We start from the raw sequence: 23,361 nt of genomic DNA, 5'->3' as shown, positions 1-23,361 counted from the left end.
TTTGTATGCTACCATATCATTTGTGATAAAAGACTTGTTTAAGAGAAGCTGACCTTGATGTATGGCTTGTATTGGGTATTGCAATTTTTTGCTAATTTATATCAAGCAAGGCTTTTTTTTTGCAATTGATTGACTCTCTTAACCGTGTATACGTGTATTTATTACACTCCCCAGGTGCAAGTTAAGCAGGAACTCCCATCTCCTCCTGGTACAGGGATGTTGGACCGTTCTCGCATGGCGCTCTGTGTCTTTGTCTTCCTCTGTCTCTCCTTCAATCCTCTGTCGTTCTTGATGGGTGGTTCCAGGAACCAAGAGGCCCCAGATGTTGCTGGATTTCATGGTAGTGGGCGAAGCATGCTGGAACTATCTTCCCCTGGTAAGTTGTTAATGATATGAAGTGCCTAGAATACAAGGTTTACCAAGACTGCTGTCCGGCCTTACACAATAAATATATATATATATATATTCTCAATTTATTATTAATAATCTTTTATTTTAATTTTATTGGAGCTTCGCAATATACAGCAATGATTCTATTTTTTTAATTTTTTTTAATACAAAAGCTGTCCTTGGCCTTCAGTCCAGTGGCTTTGTCTATGGTTGAGATGCCAGTCTGCTGCAGGCGGGTGGAACCATTGCTTCATTCTCCTCTCCCTCAGTGATCAGATTGCAACATTATAACATTATATCATATCACAAGGTTAGAGGCTGCAGCAGGGACTGATCTGTGAGCACAGACTAAAGGATTTACATGATCTCTGGGCTGGCATCTCAGTCCAGTTATTAGATGGATATCCTGGATGATGCCAGAAAAGCTGGTGCTGTCTTTCTGGAGACAAAAGCATGCGTGGACTTTAACATGAACTTGTGTTCTTCTTCCGCAGAGGGCTCTTCGTGGTTCAGCTGGTTTACTCCATCTGTTCTCCTTTGGCCTGTAAACCTGATCATTGTCCTGTGTGTCTTCATTCGCCTCTTCATTTATGGTGAGCCAGTCACACGGCTTCATTCTGAGTCCTCGGTCCATTTCTGGTGTCACCGAAAACAAGCCGATGTTGATCTATCTCGGGTAAAGTTCATCTTGTGCTAAAAATTTTATTTTATATTCTTTATGACAAATAAAGATTTCCCATTGTTCCCAAGTCCTCCATGGTGGATCACTCCCTTGGCTTTTTGCGTGCAAATGCCCATCAGGGGCTCACGCTCACACCAAGACATCCAGAGACCAACCAGCAGCACACTGTAAAATCTGAAGCTTGTAAAACTGGAGAAATGTTGTCAAGACCCAAAGCATGATGTTTCAGCTCCTGCCGTCAGTTCCAATTCCCACCCCCCCCCACTTCAGTGTGACAATGGGTGGGGGATCTTCTCCCCGCACCCACTGTCACCGCCCCGCCCACAAAGCCACATCATTCATGCAGTTTCCTGTGAATTCATGAACTTAAAGTACTGACGGCCACCACGGCTGACAGCTTGTAGCTCTGAATGAACTGTGAAGGCGCTGATTAGCGCTCTTGTAGGTCATTCACAAGCCCTTCAGCTTTCAAGCAGACAACCCATATGGAGGTATGGGCAGACAGCTGCAGGACCTGTCTGCGGAAACCTGATATTGCACCCCTGATCCACTGATCAGGGGTGCAATGCTTTCCAGTCTTCTGCAGTAAAAAATGCACACTATTTTTTTGCAAAACAATGCGTGTTGTTTTTTTTTTTCTTTTTTATAATTTAAATTTTTTTCTTTTTATTTTTTCTGTAAAATGCAGTGCTTTGCCAGTTCCAATGCAAAAAGATACAAGTGGGAAAGGGATAGTGGGTTCAGTGCTCAGTCTCCTGCAAACTATTACTCCAGCCATAGGCCTGTACTGAGGTACAGTTGCAGGGTTGAAAGAAGTATGGTGAGGTCTGAATCCTTTGCTGTGGTAGCATTATTGTATTTTTTTTCACTAATTTTGGAGCCGCAATTAATTGAGGGGGAGGGGACAGAATAATTCTTGGATTCTGTATGGTGTGGAAGGGTGGGAACTGCATGCAGACTGTCACCATGTTTAATGTTGCACCCTACACATGGGTGTAGGGTGAAACCTGGTCAAAGCAATGGACTAAGCCTTTAAGAAGTAGCCTCTGCTTATCAATGGGCTTTAATTTTTTCACTCCCCCCCCCCCCCCACTGCATTTCCTGTGAAACCTTTTTGACCCTCTATGCATTCTGTAGGGGTGTAAAGAGTGACAATATTGTCTTCTCATCACAGGGGGACTTTGCCCAGGCCTCGCTTCACCTTTGGAAAGCCCTGAAAGCTCTGGGGCGACCTCTCCCTACATCCAACTTCGACCTTTGCTGCAGCCTAATGTGGAGCGTCATACGCTACGTCCTTCAGCGGCTGTGGGTGGGTCGCTGGTTAGCAGGGAGAGCTGGAGGATTCCGCAGGGACCATCAGCTGAAGGACGATGTGAGGAAGAGCTGCAGAGAGGCTGCCCTGGTGTACCACCGCCTGCACCAACTGCACATGACAGGTATGTTGCAATCAGGTGGCACTACCTGGCTTTAAAATGTAGCCTTGTGTAAAGGGGGGGGGGGGGTGTAAACCCCTTTCAGGTTTCTATTTAGGGGATTTCTCCATACTTCTGTCCCAGAGTGTCGTTGAGCCCAAGTGAGGAAAAATCTCCCCAATGGGGACACAGTAGTAAAAACCTGATAGAGGTTTTATTCTTTCATTATTCTAAGCATGGCTAGTGTTGGACTTTAACCACATCTGTGATCTCTTGGGAACCAAACAGAAGTCAAGTTCCTGCACCTTGCTAAGGGGAAACCAAAAACCATTGTGATTGGATCTTACAACGTGCTCTACAGCTCTGCTCTATAGTCTTAAACAAGAAGCCATTGTTTCTTTTATATAGAGGACCAGCCTCTTAATCACCTTTTTATTTTTTCACATCTCTTCTTCTCTAGGGAAACATGCAGGAGGTCATCTATCTGCCATCAACATGGCGCTGAGTGCTGTCAACCTGGCAGACTGCGCGGGTAACACCATCTCAGTAGCCACACTGGCGGAGATCTACGTGGGAGCAGCATTGCGTGTCAAAGCCAGCCTGCATCGACGCTTCCATTTCCTGGCGGTGAGAACATGTTTGGGACAAACCTAGATCACTACTTGGACAAAAAAGTTAACCAAAAAAAATAAATAAAAAATAAAAAAACCTCCTATTAATTTAAAAAATCAAGGCATCGCTTGGTCCTTTTCTGCCGTCACTTTTCTAAGCATGCAGTCACTACATTATCCTCCTCCTTGCTGTATACTTACCTGGTCTGAGAAATGTATTACACTTGGGTCCCTTTCACACTGCTCTGTAGCAAAAACTGATTTTACTGTGTTTCAGATGTGTTGCTGGTGCATTTTTGGGTCACTTGCACCTGTTTAAAAAATGGACGTGACTCAAAAATCACAAGTGTGGTTTTTATCGGGATTTCCATTCATTTCAATGGGAAGCTGCCTTTTTTTTTTTTTGGTGCGGTTTTCAAAACCGCATCAAAGATGCAGCATGCAGGACTTTTGAAAATGCACAGTGGTGTGAAAAGTTCCCTAGGATTTACAGGGAAACATTTTTTCTTGCATTTTTCTTTTGCAAGGTAAAAACAAAAAAACAAAACAAAGAAAAAAACATCCGAATGAAAGGGCCCTTATATCGGGGATGATCTAAGCACCTGAAAATTCATGAAGTTTGAACTACTGTCAGGAATGGCTAGATTTGGAGAGGGAAAAAAAGTAGAGAATTTGGTGGTTCTGGTTCACATAATTGTATCCCAAACTCTGTAACCATTAAGGCCCGGTTCACACTGATGCGGTGCAGGAACTGCAACGATTCCTGTGCGGTTTCCGCACCACGTCAGAATCGGAGCGATCCCTGTACAAATGACATGCGATGCGGCAGTGTGAACCCTGCCTTAGTGTTACACAACCCACAATAGTAAAATGAGTCTGTATATGCAGTGAAGCATGCTTGTTATACTCAATATGGAACATAAGGGGATAATCCTGCACATTGTGTAAAAAGGCAGTTTGATCCTGTCTTCTCTGTTCCCCCCCCCCCATTTTTTTTTTTCTACTGTCCTTAATCCATCTCCAGATAGTACAAAGCCCTGCGAGGCACTCTGCACATGCTCAGTTTGGTGTGTATTGCTAGAGGGTGTTTTTATTTCCCTATTTTTTTTTTTTTCTTGGGAGAGTGCATGTGATCAGCACAGGGCCAATCAGTATTGTCCAGCCAGAGGGTCAGGGATCATGCAGCCTCATAGGACGAAGAATGGGAACTCCTACAAGCTTTAACCAGTACTCAGCCGGACACTGATTGAAGTGACAAGACTGCTATATACCATTGATGAGAAAAGATATTTAGCAGTTTATATTTACTAATAACTGCATTTCCGTGTACTGTGGGAGACCAGATATAGTGAATGCAGGGTCCTGGGCTTAGTAACACTTTAAAGAATGATCTTCAGCTTGACTAACCTGACTAGAATTATTGCTTATTTGTAAAGGGGGTTTCTTTTTTTATTTTTTTTATTTATTGTAATGATTTGTAGCGCTCTATGAAAGCTATAGATGAAATACTAATTCTCCATTTACAGAATAAGACAAGAAAGAAACAAGGTCCCCCTGCTTATTAGAACCAGGGACATAGTATAAAGCAAAATATTAAAGTGTTACGCCTAACAAAAGTGTGTTTTTTTTTTTTTTTTTTTTTTTTCTTTTGCTCTTCCTTTTTTTCTTTTATTTTTTTCCCCATACATTGTCACCGGGACTGGAAATGAGGGAAAATCTCCAATGGGGAACATCCACATTACAAAGCTGATGTTTTAGATAAAGTTAAGGGCAATAAGCGGTTTTGAAGAAATTAACGTTTGTATTTCACACGTTTTTTTATGTGCTGCTTAGTAGCCGTGCAGAGCAAGAAATGCATAGAATGTGTGAGCAGTTATCAGTGAAAGCTCCTGAAGAGGTGGAATGTGATATTTCCAGTATGGATGATTAGTGTAAAGAAATGTCAGCAATATAAATGGTGTGAATTGGCTAAATCTTATTGTTGGCCATCAGCTTGGTATGCCTTGGTTACATTGCATTGGCATAGGTTGATGGTGCCTTATGGATCAGGCTGCTGCTATGGCTAAAGAATTCTGTGCGTTTATTTATTTATTTTCCCCTCAATCTTTGCATCCTCCTGATTTTATCTTGGTCATCCTTTTGTCAATGTCCAGATCTATAGACCTTCCCTCTAAAGCTGGTCATAAAATCTGATTGTACAACCTTCTTTACACAGTTTTGGTAAAATCTAATAACCTCCTTTTTAATGTCTGTCTGCAGCCCCTCCCCTGGCACTGACCTTGTACCCTTCTTCTTTCCACAGCGCTTCTTCCTATGCAGCGCCCGCCAGGTGTGCCTGGCACAGAGCGTCACCATTCCTCCCGCCATGCAGTGGCTGTGCCATCCTCTGGGCCATCGCTTCTTTGTAGACGGGGACTGGAGTGTGCGGAGCTCCCCCAGGGATACCATCTACAGTACAGCTGGCAGTACAGGTACCTCTAGAGCCTGATTCAGTACAAATCATAGACGGAGGACATCATTTTTGGGGGTTCTAAGTAATTTGCTAGATGATTTTTTTTATTTATTTATGCGAATAATAAATTGCCCCAGGTAGGCCAAAGCTGAACTCCCATCACTGACCGGATTTTGTGTTTCTGTGCAGTGGACCCTCTGGCTCAGGTGACTCAGGCTTTCCGTGAACATCTCCTGGAAAAGGCTTTGTACTGTGTGGCGCAGCCGGAACAGGAAAAACCCATGACTGATGGCGAGGGGTGAGTCCTGTTTATCTTATGAACGTAAATGATTTTTTTTTTTTTTCCATCCTCCTTTTTCTTCCAGTGTATGTCCAGCCAAAACCTCTTCTATTTTAGCAACAATGAAATAAATACAAATAAATAAAAAAAGGGGGAGTTTAAACCCCTGTAAGATTATTTTGTATTTTTTGCGGACTGTCCTGTAAGGGAGGTTTCATGTTCAGTTTTGTAAATCGAACAGGAAGTGAGAGGGATTTCCATCTTGGTTGTCCCTTTCCACCCAGCTCCGCCATTCACTGAGTCCATACTACAACTTCTGTGAATGAAGCAGGATCTATAAATGGAGGAGGTGGACCCTTTCATTCATCTGTTCATCTTCCATTCTTAGAGCCTGTTTCATTCATAGAAGCTGTAGCATAGTGGAGGAGGATTTAAATGCCAACTAAAATGGGCATCAGCACAGGGTACGTATCCTACTGACTGTAAGTTTATGTCCCTTGTGCTGATTATTTATTTTTTCTTCTGTGTTTTGATTTTGGTTTCACTTGTGTGGTGGTGGTTTTTTTTTTTTTTTTGAGTCCTTACAGTGGAGATTACATAGCTCTGTCTTTTCCCCACAGGGAGTTCTCCGATGCTCTGGAGTATTTACAGCTTCTGAACGGGTGCTCGGACAACGCCGCTGTGCCCAACCACACCTTTTCTATCAGCTCCAGTATGACCGCTGTCACAGGTGAGCGCCAAACTTCTTCTGGTACAAATTAGCAAAATTTACAGGCGGATTGTGATTTTTCTGTATTTTCGGTCTCCTGTATATGTATACATACAGCATATTTACATGTGACAGCACACACATCTATTTGCTTCGGCACACTCAGAACTGCCAACTTCTGAGCATCGTTAGAAACACACCATGTCTGCAATCTGTCTAATCCCAGGGATCAAAAAATTGTAAATATAGAGGTTGCTATGTGTGGAACAGAACGATGGAAACATTTTGTACCAGAGATGGGTTAGCTGAATGTCACTTCTGAGAGTGAAATTTGTGTGTGCAGGTTCAGTCCCAGATGTCTTTGTAGCCTATACAGTGATTGGCCTTCTGTAGTTCAGCTCTCTTGGTATATTGGATGGTGACATCACAGCCTGCTTCCTTGTGTCATGTGACCACTGCTAATTTTTCTATACAGGAACCGACCCTGTGGCCAAGTGGTGGGCTTCCATCATAATCGTGGCTATCAACTGGCTTCAGGGAGACGATGAAGCAGCGCAGCGTCTCTATCCAGTGGTAGAATACATGCCGAAATCTCTTCACGCCACAGAGTGAGTGAGGGGGATTGTGGGTATAGGCCCAGCTTCACTTGGGATAGATAAGTAACCCTCACTGTGCACTTATGCTATACACTATACATTCACCTTCCATCTTATTCTGAGTGAATGCAGTATTTCCCCCCCCCCCCCCCTTTTTTTTTTTTTTTAATGTGTTTTTTTTAATGTGTTTTTTTTTTTGTTTTTTTTGTTTGTTTTTTGTTTTTTATTCTTCCCCTGGTATAACAGTTGTTCTGGAAGCCTTATTACTGTGCAGTCCAAAAGGTACCAGAGTTGGACCAAGTGCATTAAAAAATGTACACTTGAAGCAAAATTTAAAGCATTTTTTACAAACCTCTGAGCAGGCAGGCTATTTATTGCAGAAGAGACACTTGCCTGCCAGTTTCCAGTCTTCTGTGACATGTAAATTGAGCTGCACATGCGCAGCACGGCTTACATTGATGGTGAGTCCTGTGCAGGAATTGCGTCACATCTTGCACCAGCCAGTGAAGATGCCCAAAGACTGGCACCCGAAGGAGCTGGGGCCAAGATGCCAGCAAGGGACCCCTTGTGGACTCTGGACCGTTAGTGGTCATGTATACAGAGTTTAGTTCCACGTTCTCAGACACACCCCCTTCCCATGACAGTTGTGAGGGGGTGTGCCTGTTACTCAGCTCTACCAGCGCAGAGCACTGCAGTATAAGAGAAGAAAGCAGCCTTTTTATTGAGAGCCCAAAGGTATTATATTTCCAACTCCAAAAAATCAGTTGCTAATAATAAATGCATGGATACTTGACTATAAGGATAAAGTGGGTGTGTTTTTTTATTATTATTATTATTATTATTATTATTATTATATATATATATATATATATATATATATAAAATTTATTTCTATTTTTTAAATATATATTCGTAACTTTTTTAGCGCAACCCACCCTTTTTTCCTTTATGCCAAATGTAGTATAACATTTGGGTTGCTGCTTTTTCCTAGTTATTTGATAAGCGCGGTTTTTCCTATTTTTTTAAATATATATTTGTTTCCTTTAGAAACTCTCTACCTAAAGCTGCCCTGTATGCTTTCAAAGCAGTAAGGATGCTCCTTGGGAAGCAGGACAGCACTCAGGTCAGCCTGAGCCAATGTGAGAAGGCCAGCGGATACCTGCGAGACAGCCTGAACTCCAGTCCTTCTAGTAACGCCAATGTAGACAAGGTGAGGAGAGCTGTGGAAACGTGTGTGTGTGTGTGTGTGTGTGTGTGTGTGTGTGTGTGTGTGTGTGGTGTGTGTTTTTTCTCTTCCCACTAGGTGGCATTTCTCTTGCCTCTGAACAGAGTGCAGCTGACACTGCTGTGGCTGTGGTGCATTGTAGTTGCATTGCATTTTCTATTCCCTGTGTGCAATGTGCCTGCAGTGCAATACAGAGGCAGCACCTAACCTGCGACATCTGACACTTCCCCATTGAGAAAATTTACTGCTCAAGCAAAAACAAGAAGAGAAACTCAAAACATTGTATCCCATTGGGGAGACACAACAGGAAATCTCTCTAAAGTGAGGAAATCTTAGCCAGTTGTTACTGGAACAAGTGACCCTGTTGGAAGTTTTCCCTCTTGCCTGCATTTCTGGTGACAGCTGTAAGATGTTGGACTTCCCATGATTGTCTATCTGTCCCTCGGACATTAACAGTACAAATAAAATCTGCTCTGCAGAAACGCAGACAGCAATAAAAACCTGGCAGAGGTTCAAAACCTTTTACGCCTTCCAAACTAATGAAAGGAGGACAGCAATGATAAGTGTGCACAGGCCCTGAAGCCTAGACCATTGGGAGATGGAAATGGTGGGACAAGTGTGTACGGGTCGTGGAGCTCAAGTCTTTGGGGAAAGGCGTGTGTGTGTGTACCCCAAATCCCAGGGAGAGGGCGGTAGCAGGACAAATGTGCACAGCCCTGGTCTTCGGTGTGGCAAGTGTGCAAAGACCTTGAAGACTGGGTCTTTGGGAAAGGGAAACGGGGGGGGGGTGGGGGGGGGTTGTGGGGCGCAACTGTGCACAGGCCCTATTGCCGGGTACACACGATCGGAACTTTGGTTGGAAAAAGCTTATGGTTTTCCCGACGGAATTCCGACGGGATTTCACTCAAGCTGTCTTGCATACACACGGTCACACCAAATTCTGACCGTTAAGAACGCGGTGATGTACAACCCGTATGATGGGACAAGAAAATGGAAGTTCAATAGCCAGTAGCCAATGGCTTCCACCTCATAGTTGAATCTGAGCATGCCTGAGTTTTTGCATGTCGGAATTGCATACACACGATCGGAATTTCTGATAGAAGCTTTTTTCTGTTGGAAAAATTGAGAACCTGCTCTCAATCTTTTGCTGGCGGAAATTCGGCCAGCAAAATTCCGATGGAGCATACACGGTCGCATTTTCCGCCGAAAAGCTCTCATCGGTCTTTTGCTGGTAGAAGTTCCGACCGTGTGTACGTGGCATCAGGCCCAAGTATTTCGGGAAAGGCGGGCGGTGGGGCAAGTGTGCACAGGCCCTGAAGCCCAAGCGTTTGCATAAAGTGGCAATCGGACAAGTGTGCACAGGCCCTAAAGCCCAAATCTTCAGCAGTGGGCAGCTGCAGGATAAATGTTCACAGGCCTTAAAGCCCAGGTCTTTGGGGTGGGACAAGTGTCCACAAGCCTGGGTCTTTGAGAAAGAAAAGGTGTGGGCGTGTATGTACAGGCCCAGAAGCCCAAGTCTTTCAGGAGAAGCAGCAATGGGACAAGTGTGCCTAGGCACTGAAGCCTGAGCCTTCCAACAGAGGGCAGCAGCAGGACATAAGTGCACAGGCTTTGAAGCCCGGGTCTTTGGGGGAGGACCGCGGTGGGACAAGTGTGCACAGGCCCTAAAACTTGGGTCTTGTCATATTTGTCCCACCGCTTCCCTCTCCACAAAGACCCAAGATTCCGAGCCTGCGCACACTTGTCCCACGGTTGTCCTCCCCAAAGACCAGGGTTTCAAGGCCTGTGTACTTATGTCCTGCTGCTGCTGCCCCCCCTTTGGGAAGGCTCAGGCTTCAGGGCCTAGGCATGCTTGTCCCACTGCTGCCCTCTCTCAATGGCCTGGGCTTTTGAGTCTTGTCCCATAGCTACATTTCCCCAAAAACCTGGACTTTAGTGCCTGTGCATATTTGTGCTACTGCTTCCTTCTCCCCACAGTCCAGTTTTTGGGGGGAAATTAAGCTTGGGTGTTTTAAAGACTCCAAAGTCCAGGTGTATGGGAGAGGGCATCAGTATGCTTGAAGCTCAGTGTTGGGCTAGGTTTCCCCAGGGCTTTGGGAGATGGCATGGTGGGGTAAGTTTGCTGTATGCAGTTTTCAATTTATTCTCGAGGTATGGATTTTGTTTCACAAAAAAAAAAAAAGTAGTATTTGGCCGTATCCTTTATAACCGTAGAAGGGACAATGGCTTTTCATCCTCTTGAGGCATATTCATACCGCCGAACATTTTGATATGGGGAATGAGGGACACCTACTAGCAAACGTATGTAGGCATATGACAAAAAAGGTAAATTAAATCCACGAGTGCTTTTTTTACTACTATTCATAGTGGCTCTTAAAATTTACTAATGCAGCAATTTAGAATTTGGATGGAAGATTTAGCACTGGGAAACACTTTTTGAAAGATAAAAAGTGCATTTTATATACAACTATACAGATCAGACCAAAATGAGGGGGAAAAAGGGACAGAGGGGCATTGCTCCAAATCAGGGACAGGCCCTCGAAATCAGGGACAGTTGGGAGCTATGATATCACATTGCTGCTTGTTTGGTATTCTCTGTGAACCGAGGTGAAGTGTGGAATATATGTTCACTAAATAGAACAGAAAAGGACCATGGTCTTCTACGCACAGCACAATATAGAGTAATTCCTGCCATCCAAGGTCATTGCTACCACCTTGTGGCAATTCTGGTCATCTCCTCCTGTATTTTAGGCAGTGGTTAGGAAGGGTCACAGCAATTGTTGGCCCTCACTTTATAATGCACCGAACCATAAAGGGGCTCACTTACATTTCTCATTTACTGATTACAGCCAATTAAGTTTCAATAAAACAAAAGAAAGCTGATTCGTTGTTGTAGGAAACGGTTCCACCTGCATAACCATATCCATAAATCATAATGCCGCGTTTTTAATCACCAGACGCTGATGTTACAATCAGCAGTTCCTCAGAATATGGCTCACTGTACAAAATGGCCGCCAGAGCTGTCACCAGGCAACAGATGTGATAATGATATATTGACATAGTGGCTCACTGGGGAGAGATAATAGGAATATTGATTGGGATTCAGGGCATACATGATACGTTTTAGCTGTGCACAGCCATTACAGCGGTGTAATTAATACAGCCAGCCTTGTTATTAGCATTGGCTGGCTCCCCACCTGCCACATCTGAATAATGGTCTGTCTCCCGCAGGCGGTGCAGCTCCTAATGTGTGACCTTCTCCTGGTGACCAGGACAAACATCTGGCAGCAGCAACAGCAGAAATCGGCGGGGCAACAGCCGAGTCCTATCCACCCCGCGTGCCCCCAGGAGCTCAGGGGCTTCCAGCTGGATCTGAGCAGCCTGCGCCGACTAGCACAATCCTTCCGACCCGCCATGCGCAGGGTAAATGTGCCACCACCATGGCTTTATCTGTCTACGACCATTGTAATAAAATGCTTAAAGAGGATTTGTCAAGAGAACCTGTCGCCTTGCCCTGAATTGGGAACGTGGCAGGCTCCCTGCACGTTCCCTGGCACTTAATTCAGTGCCCTTGAAAATGCATGTATGCGCAAGTCTGTTTCACCTCTTCCTGGTGATTGGTTGCTAATGCACAAACAGCCAATTGTCAGACCCTCCTGGGATTGGACTCTGGACTCCAGCAGAGGGCATAGAGATGGTGAAATGGGGGTGAAGGGCTCTCAAGATGGTGGCCGGTCACTCTGAAGGGGCAAGGTGACAGATTTTCTTTAAAAAGGGTCTTGATAACAGCCCTAAATATAACTTTTCATATGACGTGTCCATCACAGGTCTTTCTACATGAAGCCACAGCTCGACTCATGGCAGGGGCCAGTCCAACTCGAACGCATCAGTTGCTGGACCGGAGCCTGCGCAGAAGGGTACCTTTGTCTAGTAAAGAAGGTGGGTAACCTATAGATTAATCTATAGCTTGTGTTCTGCATCTATCTGCCAGTCTACTTGTAGAGATCTGTTTCCATGCCGTATAATTGAGCTGCCAGCAAACCCATCCTGATTGGGCCCCCCGGGGAGCCCACAATTCTTGTGCAGAATACTGAAACCGCCTGTTTTTAACAGCTTTAAAGGGGAACTAAACCCATAGTTTTTTCAATTTAAAAAAAATTGAAGTTCCCTACACGTGCCTGGAATGTAACGGTCACATTTTCTTGCGTTCTCAACCAAACTGTAAAACCATTAAATGGCTGGTGACCTAACCGATCACATGTGCAGCACCATAGAAGTTGAAGATCACAGAAGCCAAGATGGCAGCTTCCTTGGATGAAAACAATAGGAGGGTTTAGTTCCGCTTTAACAGGTCATCCTTCAAGCTTGAAGAAGAGAACCTGTTGGTATGTTTAGCGTCAGAAAAGTGGACTCCTAGATATATATTGTACATGCATAACTATGACCTCCTTGTTATCCAGCGTATCTGTGGCCCCCAAACGACAGACAGAGCTAGATGTAGTTTTTGGCCTAAAGAAATAGACTTTATCTTATCAAGCTTGGCACACAATGCAGTCTGAGTGTATGATATTCTTTGGAAGAAGTGTGAGGGCTTTCCTGATTTTTAGATATAAATCGAATGGACTGTTATGGTAGACATTAAGGCTACTTTCACACTGGGGCGTTGAAGGCTCTGGCGGTTTAGCGGCGCTTTACCGTAGTTTTAGTGGCGCTATGCTGTAGCTAGTGGGAGTTTTAACCCCCGCTAGCGGCTGAAAAAGGGTTAAAACCGCCCGCAAATTGGGTTTGCAGTGCTGCCCCATTGTTTTCTATAGGAAGGAGCGCCTTTGGTGCGGTAAATACACCACTCTTACAGCGCTCCAAAGATGCGGCTTGCAGGACTTTTTTGACCATCCTGCAAGCACACCACTCCAGTGTGAAAGCCCTCAGCTTTCACACTGGAGAGACAGCAGTGGCTGTTTCAGGGCTCTTTTTTTGCAGGCGCTATTTTTAGCGCTGTAGCGCCTGCAAAGCGCCCCAGTGTGAAAGGGGCCTAAAGTCCAACTCCAGGCAGAAAACAATATCCCTTGCAGAGGGGCTGTGCCTGCACAGCAAGGGTTAATAGCTTATTTTATCTAGGGGTGAGGAGAAACGCTTTACTTACCTGGTCCTCCACTCCCTCAGCAGAAGGCAGTCCCCCCACCACCCACACTCTCCAGCAGTGGACTGTCCCTCAGTGTCCAAAGCAGGGCTATAGACCCTACTGTGGTCTTGACATCAGGATTCTAGACTGCTATAGCGTGGGGGTGCAAAAGCTACAAGGATTGGTTAAGACGCAGAGGATCGGGGAAGTATTATTTTTTAATTTTTTTTCCTTTTCATTATTCTAGACATGACAGGCCATTAACTCATTCAGTGCAGTCCCAGCCCTATTGCAAGGGTTAAAGCAATTTCTAAAGGATCTTTGTTAAAAAATAAATAAATAAATAAAAAAACTTTGTTATTACCTGAGTGCCCCAGATCCTCTTCTGGGGTCACCACGCCGGCAATTCTGGCTCCTCTTTGACAAGTGCCTAACATAGGAAGCGCCTTCCTGTGTTTTTATAGATGCAGAGGGGCTCTGCCCCATCCCCTGATCCCTTGTCATAGGATTTGATTGACAGACGCAGGATGTAGAGAATGTATTTGGGTAAACAAAAGCAAATTTTTTTTTTTTTTTTACTTTTTTTTTTACAGTCACTTTAATTTTCTATTTGCCCAGGGTTAGGGTTAGGGTTAAGGTTTAACACTATATAGATATTGATAAAGGAGACTATACAATTAGATTGCAACTAGCAAAGCCCCTCTGAAATCACAGAAGTAGATCTGCAGACATTGTATTGACCTCCGTTTTTCAGTCTTGCCATCTGTTATGCCCTGTACACACGGTCGGAGAATCCGTCGGAATGCGTCTTATCGGACCGTGTCGTCAGATAATCCGACTGTGTGTGGTATGCATCGGACTGATTCCGTCCGAATCTCCGTTGTACCCAATTTTCCAACATGTTGGAAATATTTCCCGACCAACTGGGCCGGTCGGACGTAATCCGATCATGTGTATAGCATTTTGATCGGACCAAGTGCCACGCATGCTCAGATCAAATTCCTATATCAAAGTTATTGTCTACTAGCCTGAATGTAGTCCCATCGTAACGAAATTACGTCATCACGTTCTGAAAGATCGGATTTTTCGCCAACTTGGCCCAACCGTGTGTATGCAACAGTTTCGGACACAATCCGTCGGACAAAATCCGACGGATTTGGTTGGCAAAATCTCCGACCGTGTGTACAGGGGCTTACAGTAGTTGCGCTGGGTGTCTAAATTGAATTGTATGGTCCAGAGGGTTACCGATGTATTCAGGCATATGCCCCCTTTCTTCCTCTACAATAGAAGTCCATGTGAGGACACTTATAATTTGGGGTGTGGCTGTTGCTCAGCTATGCCAGTACAGAGCACTGCAGTGTGAGGTTTAAATGCAATAGTTTTACTCTGAGAAAGGGACTAGAAAGTTGGGTTTTCTCAAGCGTAGCATTCAGCAGTGGGAGAGCTTATTTGCAGTGCCACCTCCTGGTGAAATCTGGTATTTCAACACAACCTGACAAACCTAAACCTCTGTGCTCTGCAGACAGCAGGATGGGGAGAAGATAATGTAGGAAGTTGGTGCTGTACCATGTTATGTTATTACACAGAGGTAGCCCCCCCCACTAATTTTCTTTTGTTTTTACAGACTGATAAAGGGCTAAAGTGTATGTCAGGATTTGCATAGACCCCAATAAACTTTGGCTATAGGTCAGCATTCTATAAACTAGCCTCAGCAGTAGGCTTTTGGCATGGCACGGTAGGCAAATGATTGGATGTTGGAGCAGTCCTTACTGAAGCTGCCTCTTTTTTATTCGCAGATATTGCGCGGCTGGTCAGTTGCAGTGTGACACTTCCGACCCTGCCCTGTCAATAATCGTCACTGACGTTTTAAAGAGACCTTCTCTCCCCCTCCATTGTTCTTGGCCCTTCATCTGCTGTCCCCCTGCCCCCTCTCGGTGCAGACCAACCTCTATCTGAGTCTATGGGAGCAGCAAGAGAGGTCTGCCCCAGTCCCACACCTATACAGGGACCATCTCAGGAAAAAATGCGCCTCCTCATCCTATACTTTAGTAGCAGAGAAGATGGAACTGTGTGTTATCAATGACTCAAGTCAGCACAGTAACAAGACGAGTTCTTGGGAACGTGGGAGGGGAGTCCTTTTTTGGTCCTGAATGAATACATACGCTAAGTCCTCTCTGGACTAGAATAAAAGTCCTTTCTATCAGACCATGGAGGCGTGCTACGCAGAGGACACAGTCATGCTGTGGAATAATTGCAGCTATTCATAGAGATGTGTGTAGAATTGCATTGTTTTGTACTTGCAGAGCCCCGATGTTGGGGAAAGCGTTGGACTCTCGTTAGGTGATGCTTTTTGCTTCGTCACATGCTGCTCTGGTCACAAATAGTCCAAGGTGGAACATACGCAAGAGTTTGTAAATATGTCAGCGTCTGTTCTTTCTATTAAATAATTTTTAATTTAAGAACTGACTGCAGCCACCTGTCTGTTTTTTTTTCTTTTACTAGTTCTTAGCTGAAGGAATGAATTTGCCTGAAAGGAGAACTGTCTGGGTTGCTCATTGCAACTGTTATCACTATAGGAAGGGTTTGAAAATGCAAAGAGAAACTAAATGCTAAGGGTAACAGACATTACATACATGAGTCCAGTATGACCACTTCCTGAAGGCTAGCGAAGGCTTAGCATGGCAGTCCTGTAATGGTATAGAGCACAACATGGCCGCCTCCAAATCAGTAGCTGCTCACTAGGAAAAGGTGACTGTGGATTATGTGAAAAATCACGATCAGTGTTGATGCTACTTGGTCACCAAGCCTCGTCTATTACAAGCTACTTGTATAAAAACTGTGCTACCTAAATAGTCCCTTTATTGGCTTTATAACTTGCATTGATAACCTGGAAATTAGAAGCTCCATGCTTTCATTTTCAGTGTTGGATCAGTGCTGGTAGCTTTGAGTGTAGATCTCACATTGCAGAGAGCAAGCCTACGCTGTAAGGATCCCTTGCACTAATCCTCCTTGTAATCTTAACACTAACCCTTCTTGTAACCCTAACACTAAGCATCTGTGTAACCCTAACACTAACCCACTCATAACCCTCCCTGTAACCTGAACACTGATCCTCCAGAGATGTCAAACTGGCGGCCTTCCAGCTTTTACAGAACTCCAAGTCCCATGAAGCATTGCAAGGCTGACAGTTATGCCGCGTACACACGACCGGACTTTCCAGCAGATTAGGTCCGACGGTCTTCCCGACGGACTTTCGGCGGAGTTCCAACGGACTTTCCGAATGAACAATAGCTGCCCTAGCGTCTGTTTTCGTCTGTCGCACTAGTATACAGACAAGCAGATTTCTCCATAGGAACTGGGTCGGGTGGAAAAATTTAAAACCTGCTCTATTTCTAAAGTCTGTTAGATTTTTTGACAGCAAAGGTCCGATGGAGCCCACACGCAATCGAATTGTCCAACGGATTCGTTCCTTTGCTGTCAAAGTCCGGTCGTGTGTACGTGGCATTACAAGCGTGGCTCCCACAGGCAGAGGCATGATGGGACTTGTAGTTTTGCAACAGCTGGAGGGCCCCCAGTTTGACATCCCAAACCACTAACCCAGGGATATGCAATTAGTGGACCTCCAGCTGTTGCAAAAGTACAAGTCCATTCATGCCTCTGCCTCTGGCTGTCATGCTTGTGGCTATCAGAGTCTTGCTATGCCTCATGAGAGTTGTAGTTCTGCAACAGCTGGAGGTCCACTAATTGCATATCCCTGCACTAACCCTTCCTCTAACATTAATGTTCCGCATAACCCCAACACTATCCCTCCCTGTAACCTTAAGGTTAGTAGGGTTACAGGAAGGGATAGTGTTGGGGCATAAAGAGGGTTAGTGTTAGGCTCCATGCACACTAGGCTTAAAAAAACGTCTGTTCTCTTTGGAGTAAAAATGCTCATATAGAGCATTTTTTGTACAAAGTTTAGAAGAGTTTTACGTTTTTTTCTTTTTTTTTTTTTTTTTCTTTCTGGCAGTATCCTCCAATCAAACGCAAATTGGAAAGGGTTTTTTTTTTGTTTTTTTTCCCCCTGCCTCTAAACGTTGATCGTTAAAATATGCCTGTAAAGGTCCTACCTAATGTGTATGAACACATAGGATAACATGGAGTTGCTTCTACAGGCAGAACACAAAACTCCTGTAGAAGCAAAGTTTTTACATCAGTGTGCATGGAGCGGAAGGCGGAAGGGTTAATGTGAAGGTTACAGTGAAGGAAAGTTATGTTGGGGTTACAGGGAGGGTTAGACCCCTTTCACACTGGGGCGCTTTGCAGGCGCTATAACGCTAAAAATAGCGCCTGCAAAGCGCCCCAAAAGAGCCGCTGCTGTCTCTCCAATGTGAAAGCCCCAAGGGCTCTCACACTGGAGCGGTGCTCTGACAGGACGCAAAAAAAATGTCCTGCTAGCAGTATCTTTGGAGCGGTGTATACACTGCTCCTGCCCATTGAAATCATTAGGGCAGCGCGGCTATACCGCTGCATAGCGCTGCTGCAGGAGCACTTTGCAAAGGTTTTAACCCTTTTCTCGGCCGCTAGTGGGGGGTAAAAGCGCCCGCTAGTGACCAAATGGCGCTGTGAAATTGACGGTAAAGTGCCGCTAAAAATATTGACGCTTTACTGCCGAAACACCCAATGCCCCAGTGTGAAAGGGGCCTTAGTGTTAACACAACCTTTTCCCTGTAACCCCCTTACTGACCTTCCTCTAACACTTAGGCTGGGCCATACATGGTTCGAATTTCGCACCATTAGTAGGCTGCAGAAACAGCAGATTTTCATGCGGCCATTGAATTTGAGTAATCGGGCATGTTGGAGATTTTTTTTTTTTTGGAAAACTAATGATTTTCTAATCAATGATGGGAGACTCGTGTGAGAAATGGAATCAAAAAATAAATGCGCAAGAGTGCAAGAAAGGAAGATTCCCAGCCACAAATTCTTTACTGTAACAACATGAAGTAAACATGAAGCAATTGAAGGCTTGGTTGGTCGAAATTCGAAATCAATGGTGGCACCATCAGAATCACAAAATGTCTGATGTTCAAAAGAAAGATCTTTCGAAATTGGACCATGTATTATAGTTCTAAACAATGTTACAGGGGATAGTATAACCCTTGATGACCCCCAACACTAAGCTGTAGCCTTCAGCCTAAACCTCCCTCATGTAACCCCCCCCCCCCCTTTTTTTTTGCATACCTACCCCTTGTGTGTCTGGATCCTCAGCTTAAGACTAACCTTGTGCCAAAGGACACCAGTTTCGGGATCCCAGCAGTGGAATGTACCGCTTTGTGAGCAGCTGGTTTCTATGTCAACACAAAAAGCTTCACTGGACAGGCCAGTTTATAGATTGGCGCCCTTTAATGGCCCTATGGATCTTGCCGTTGAGGAAAACTGCCATATCTGTTATAATAACCCAGAATTGGATTTGCAATAGCTCTCTACTGTATTTCCATTTCCTGTACCGTCTTCCAGTTCTTCACCCCCTTTACCAAGCAGCATAAAAAATGCGGGCAGCGCACATCAGATACAAAGGACGCCACATACAAGTGTAGTTTGCTGTACATGTTCTGTAAAATCTGTCCCTGATACCCTTTCCTGTCATTGATCGCTTACCCTGAGAGGACAGATGAACAAATAGAAAGGCTGTCTGTGTTTTCCGGTGTGCACAGAGCTGTATATCATACTCTTCATCACACAAGCCTTTTTGGCTGTTGGTGATAGGTGCAGAAAAAGGGAGAGCAATAAACTAGAGCATTGGTTCTCAACTTTTTTTTTACATTCGAGGCACCCTTTTAAAAATGATGGACAATCTCGAGGCACCCCATTCTAAAATGTAAAAACGATTCTAATAGTTTTATATAATGCAACAACATCCACACAAGTAGGATGCCCAATGTTGGAGGCAGTGGTGGCTAGTGCTCAAAATAGTTTTGGGGGGCGCAAACAATCTAAAAAAAATACTGAACCCCCCCCCCCCCATCAAATGCAGCCACGTGTACCCGTCATATGCAGCCACTGTGCCCACTGCCCCATTCGTAGGGCTCGTGGCTCTGGCAGCACCCCCAACCCCCCTCTGCGCATGCCTCTGACAGACCCCCTGGCACTTATTGCCAGGCAGCAGCTCCTCTCAGCGGCCACCTCCGTTCCAGCGTGTGTCTCCTCCGCGACTCTTCCTAAGCACCAATCAGGAAACAGGTCTGACGCCCTGCCTCCTGATTGATGGGGAGGAAGGTTGGTGTGAAAATTTATTTGCTATTAGGCACACGATTGGGTGGGATTGGGGCGCACTCTCTGCGCCCCGAGCCCACCCTATTTTGAAGCCTATTAGAGCCTCTGGCTCTAATCAGGGGCTTCAAAAAGTACTGCCCCCACCATAGGGATCTATGCATGTGGTGTCCTGAAAGAGCACATGGATGTGGGGGGTTGGTGCGGCACCCGTGCGCCCATAGTGCATGGGCTGCAACTGGTTGGAGGTGAATTATTATTCTTCCAAAAAATACACTTTTGCAACGTGGTACTGACTAGTTTTTTCCAATGTTCCTCTTCAGTTTTTCTCCAACACTCAGCTAATTTGACCCCCAAGGATGATGGAGATGGGCAGAGGAGGGTCAAATAAGGATGCTATGCAGGCACCTAATGTCCTCCATATCAACTAATGATGCCATTGGTTGTGAGGATGTTGACAGCTTGAAGGCTGTAATGGTGCACAATGAAGACCTGTGGCTTTGTGTAACTAAATGGCAGGCTTCATCCACACGCTGGCTTTTATACAATTTTTGGGCCCTTTTGCCAAGGCACCCCAGTTGGAAAAAAAAAAAGGCTAAACTAGAGAAATGTCCATTCCTGGGTCACTTGTAGGGTGGAAACTAAAAGGGCAGTTTTTCTATTTGTACATGTGCTATACACAGTGCATGTTTACGTACAATTGGCTGCATTTCAACCAGTAAAGAAAAACGAAAAACAAAAAAAACGGTATTCCTGAATTGAATTGATCTTCAGACAGTAGTTTGCAAGGGGCCTATAAATACTCACACTACAGCCCCTGACCATTGGGTCTGCAGGTAATCATCAGCGCAAATGGCAACTTCCCTGTGCAGCTCTTTGATTATTTCTGAGATCCACACCGGAACAGACAGGATTTCTGCCTCTGAAAAACCAACACTTGATCCGGTCATGGAGTTAAACCTAAAACCAGCATAGTGTAACTCCAGTTCATTAAAAACCATTATGAAAAGTGGCTCCAGTGTGCGTTTGTCAATTGACTTCATCAGAGGCACCATGGAAATGTGTCACAACACTGGAGATGGTGTTTGTAGAGTTTTTTTTTTTTTTTTTCCGCTATGCTCTTTCTTTTTTGACTTTGTGACCATATAAAGTTCCGCTTCTAAAAAAAAAATTGGGCAGTGAGAAGAAGGTGGAAAGTCCTGAGTGAGGCTGTAATCCTGTCTGTGCTGGTTGGTAGCACAGGAATAATCAGGAGTTGCAAGGACAGTTGCAGGAGCCTGTAACACAAGGGCTTGGGCCCTTTCATACCAGTGCACTTAAAAAAAACAAAAAAGAATGTGTTTTTGCAAAAACTTACCTTATATTGCCAAAAGTATCGGGACACCTGGCTATACACGTACATGAACTTTAGTGGAGTCTTATGCCACGTACACACGGTCGGAATTCCAGCTAGAAAAAGACCGATGAGAGCTTTTCATCTGAAAATGTGACCGTGTGTATGCTCCATCGGAATTTAGCTGTCCGAATTTCCGCCAGCCAAAAATTTGTTAGCATGTTCTCAATTTTCCAGACGGAAAAACTTTCTATCAGAAATTCCGATCGTGTGTATGCAATTTCGACACGCCAAAAAATCACGCATGCTCAGATTCAACTACGAGAGGGAAGCTATTGGCTACTGGCTATTAAACTTCCTTTTTCTAGTTCCGTCCTATGTGTTGCACATCACTGCGTTCTAAACTATCGGAATTCGGTGTGTCCATGTGTAGGCAAGTCAGCTTGAGCGGAATTCCGTTGGGAAAACCATCAGAGCTTCTTCCAACGAGAATTCCGATCGTGTGTAAGCGGCATTAGTCTGTAGGGTTCAATATTGAGTTGGCCCGCACTTTGCATGCTCCCAACTTTGTGGGAACAGTTTGAGGATGGCCCCTTCCTGTTCCAACATGACTGCCCACCAGTGCACAAAGCAAGGTCCATAAAGACATAACTGAGCAAGTTTGGGTTGGAGGAACTTGACTAGCCTGCACAGAATACTGACCTCAGCCCCATAGAACACTTTTGGGATGATTAGAGCGGAGACTGTGAGCCAGGCCTTCTCGTCCAACATCAGTGCCTGACCTCACAAATGCGCTTCTGGAAGAATGGTCAAACATTCCCATAGACACACTCCTAAACCTTGTGGACAGCCTTCCCAGAAGAGTTGAAGCTGTTATAGCTGCAAAGGGCGGGCCAACTCAATATTGAACCCTACGGACTAATGCCCTGTATACACGGTCGGACATTCTGATGACAAAATCCGTCAGATTTTTTTACGACGGATTTTGCCCCAAACTTGTCTTGCATACACACGGTTGCACAAAGTTGTCGGAAAATCCGATCGTTCCAAACGCAGTGACGTAGAACATGTACGATGGGACTATAAAGAGGCCAGTAGCCAATAGCTTTTGTCTCTATATTATTCTGAGCATGCCTGGCACTTTGTCCGTCGGAACTGTCTACACGCGATCAGAATTTAAACAATCGGATTTTGACGTCGGAAAATTTTAGATCCTGCTCTCAAGCTTTGTGTGTCGGAAATTCCGATGGAAAAAGTCCGATGGAGCCCACACAAGATCAGATTTTCTGACTACACGATCCGATCGCACATTTTCCGTTGGAAAGGCCGATCGTATGTACGGGGCATAAGACTGGGGATGCCATTAACGTTCAGGTGCATCTAAAGGCAGGCGCCCCAATACTTTTGGTAATATATTGCGTTTTTTGGTTGCAATTCTAGATTCCTGTCTCCCAGCATGCACCTGTGAAACTTGGGCATGTGACCAAAAATGCACTGAGGGTTTTTTTTTTTTTTGGATGCGTTTCCTCTGGAAATCAATGGGAGGTTTGCTTTCTGACAAGTACACCAAAGGTGCAGCATGCAAGACTTTTAAAACTCAAACGCAGCAATGCGAACAGTTACAGGGAATCATAATACTCATGCGCTGCTTTCATACTAGAGAGGTGTGTTTTTAGTACAGCAAAAGTGCACCAGTGTGAAAGGGCCCTTTATAGACCTGACATTTCTGGTGAGTGCGGAATCTGATGGGAATGTTTTGAATATGGTCCTAGTTATTCTGTAACCTAGGAGAGGCTGGACATCCATCCATCCATCCATTCATCCATCCATCTGAGCACAGTGTTGAATTTGTGAACCCTGCTTTTAGTTACTAATGTCTACACTTCATATTATCTAAACATATACCATTTGGCTTGGTCCTCATTAACTTTTTTTTTTTTTTCTTTCTCCTATGGGGCATCAATCCTATTTTCACAGCGATTGAATGAATGAAATCCTTTTCAGGCCGGGTTCACACATCTGTGAAATCGGATGCAGTTTTCCCTGCATCCAACTTGCATGACAGACTAGTGTGACTGGCTCTCAAAGGAGCCGCTCACACGTGTCTGGGGTGGCCACGGAGCGCATTAGAAAAGGGTCCCGTGTGTGTGTTTGGGTCTGGTTCAGGTTCAGGTGTGAATTTAGGCAAAAATTAGGACCCGAACCAGTGTACAGATGCGCGCTGGACCCCATGCTGGGAACCCGCCGCCGGAGATATGTGAATCCGACCTCAGAGTATCGCTTTTCCTATTCAACTT

General features: G+C 44.8%; 1 protein-coding gene across 6 annotated transcripts in view; it reads left to right on the top strand.

The window, feature by feature from the left end:
* Window positions 1–23,361, top strand: part of SREBF1 (sterol regulatory element binding transcription factor 1) — a 69,648-nt gene that overhangs the window by 39,343 nt on the left and 6,944 nt on the right. For 5 of the 6 annotated variants that reach the window (XM_077449511.1, XM_077449510.1, XM_077449509.1 and 2 more), the window contains exons 8-18: window positions 175–376; window positions 885–1,066; window positions 2,247–2,508; window positions 2,945–3,111; window positions 5,398–5,566; window positions 5,737–5,845; window positions 6,448–6,557; window positions 7,012–7,144; window positions 8,180–8,342; window positions 11,589–11,780; window positions 12,185–12,296. In XM_077449511.1, the coding sequence (XP_077305637.1) occupies window positions 175–376; window positions 885–1,066; window positions 2,247–2,508; window positions 2,945–3,111; window positions 5,398–5,566; window positions 5,737–5,845; window positions 6,448–6,557; window positions 7,012–7,144; window positions 8,180–8,342; window positions 11,589–11,780; window positions 12,185–12,296 (1,801 nt within the window). Of the gene's footprint in view, window positions 1–174; window positions 377–884; window positions 1,067–2,246; window positions 2,509–2,944; window positions 3,112–5,397; window positions 5,567–5,736; window positions 5,846–6,447; window positions 6,558–7,011; window positions 7,145–8,179; window positions 8,343–11,588; window positions 11,781–12,184; window positions 12,297–15,275; window positions 15,946–23,361 lie in introns of those variants that run through there. The other variant, XM_077449513.1, reaches the window with a different exon arrangement.

This window comes from Lithobates pipiens, unplaced genomic scaffold (genome assembly GCF_037356315.1).
Source record: "Lithobates pipiens isolate NorthernLeopardFrog02 unplaced genomic scaffold, aLitPip1_a1.2 Scaffold_22, whole genome shotgun sequence".
In the NCBI taxonomy this organism is placed as follows: Eukaryota; Metazoa; Chordata; class Amphibia; order Anura; family Ranidae; genus Lithobates; species Lithobates pipiens.
The sequence above is the reverse complement of the archived record's forward strand: the minus strand, read 5'-3'. Positions and strand labels throughout refer to the sequence as shown.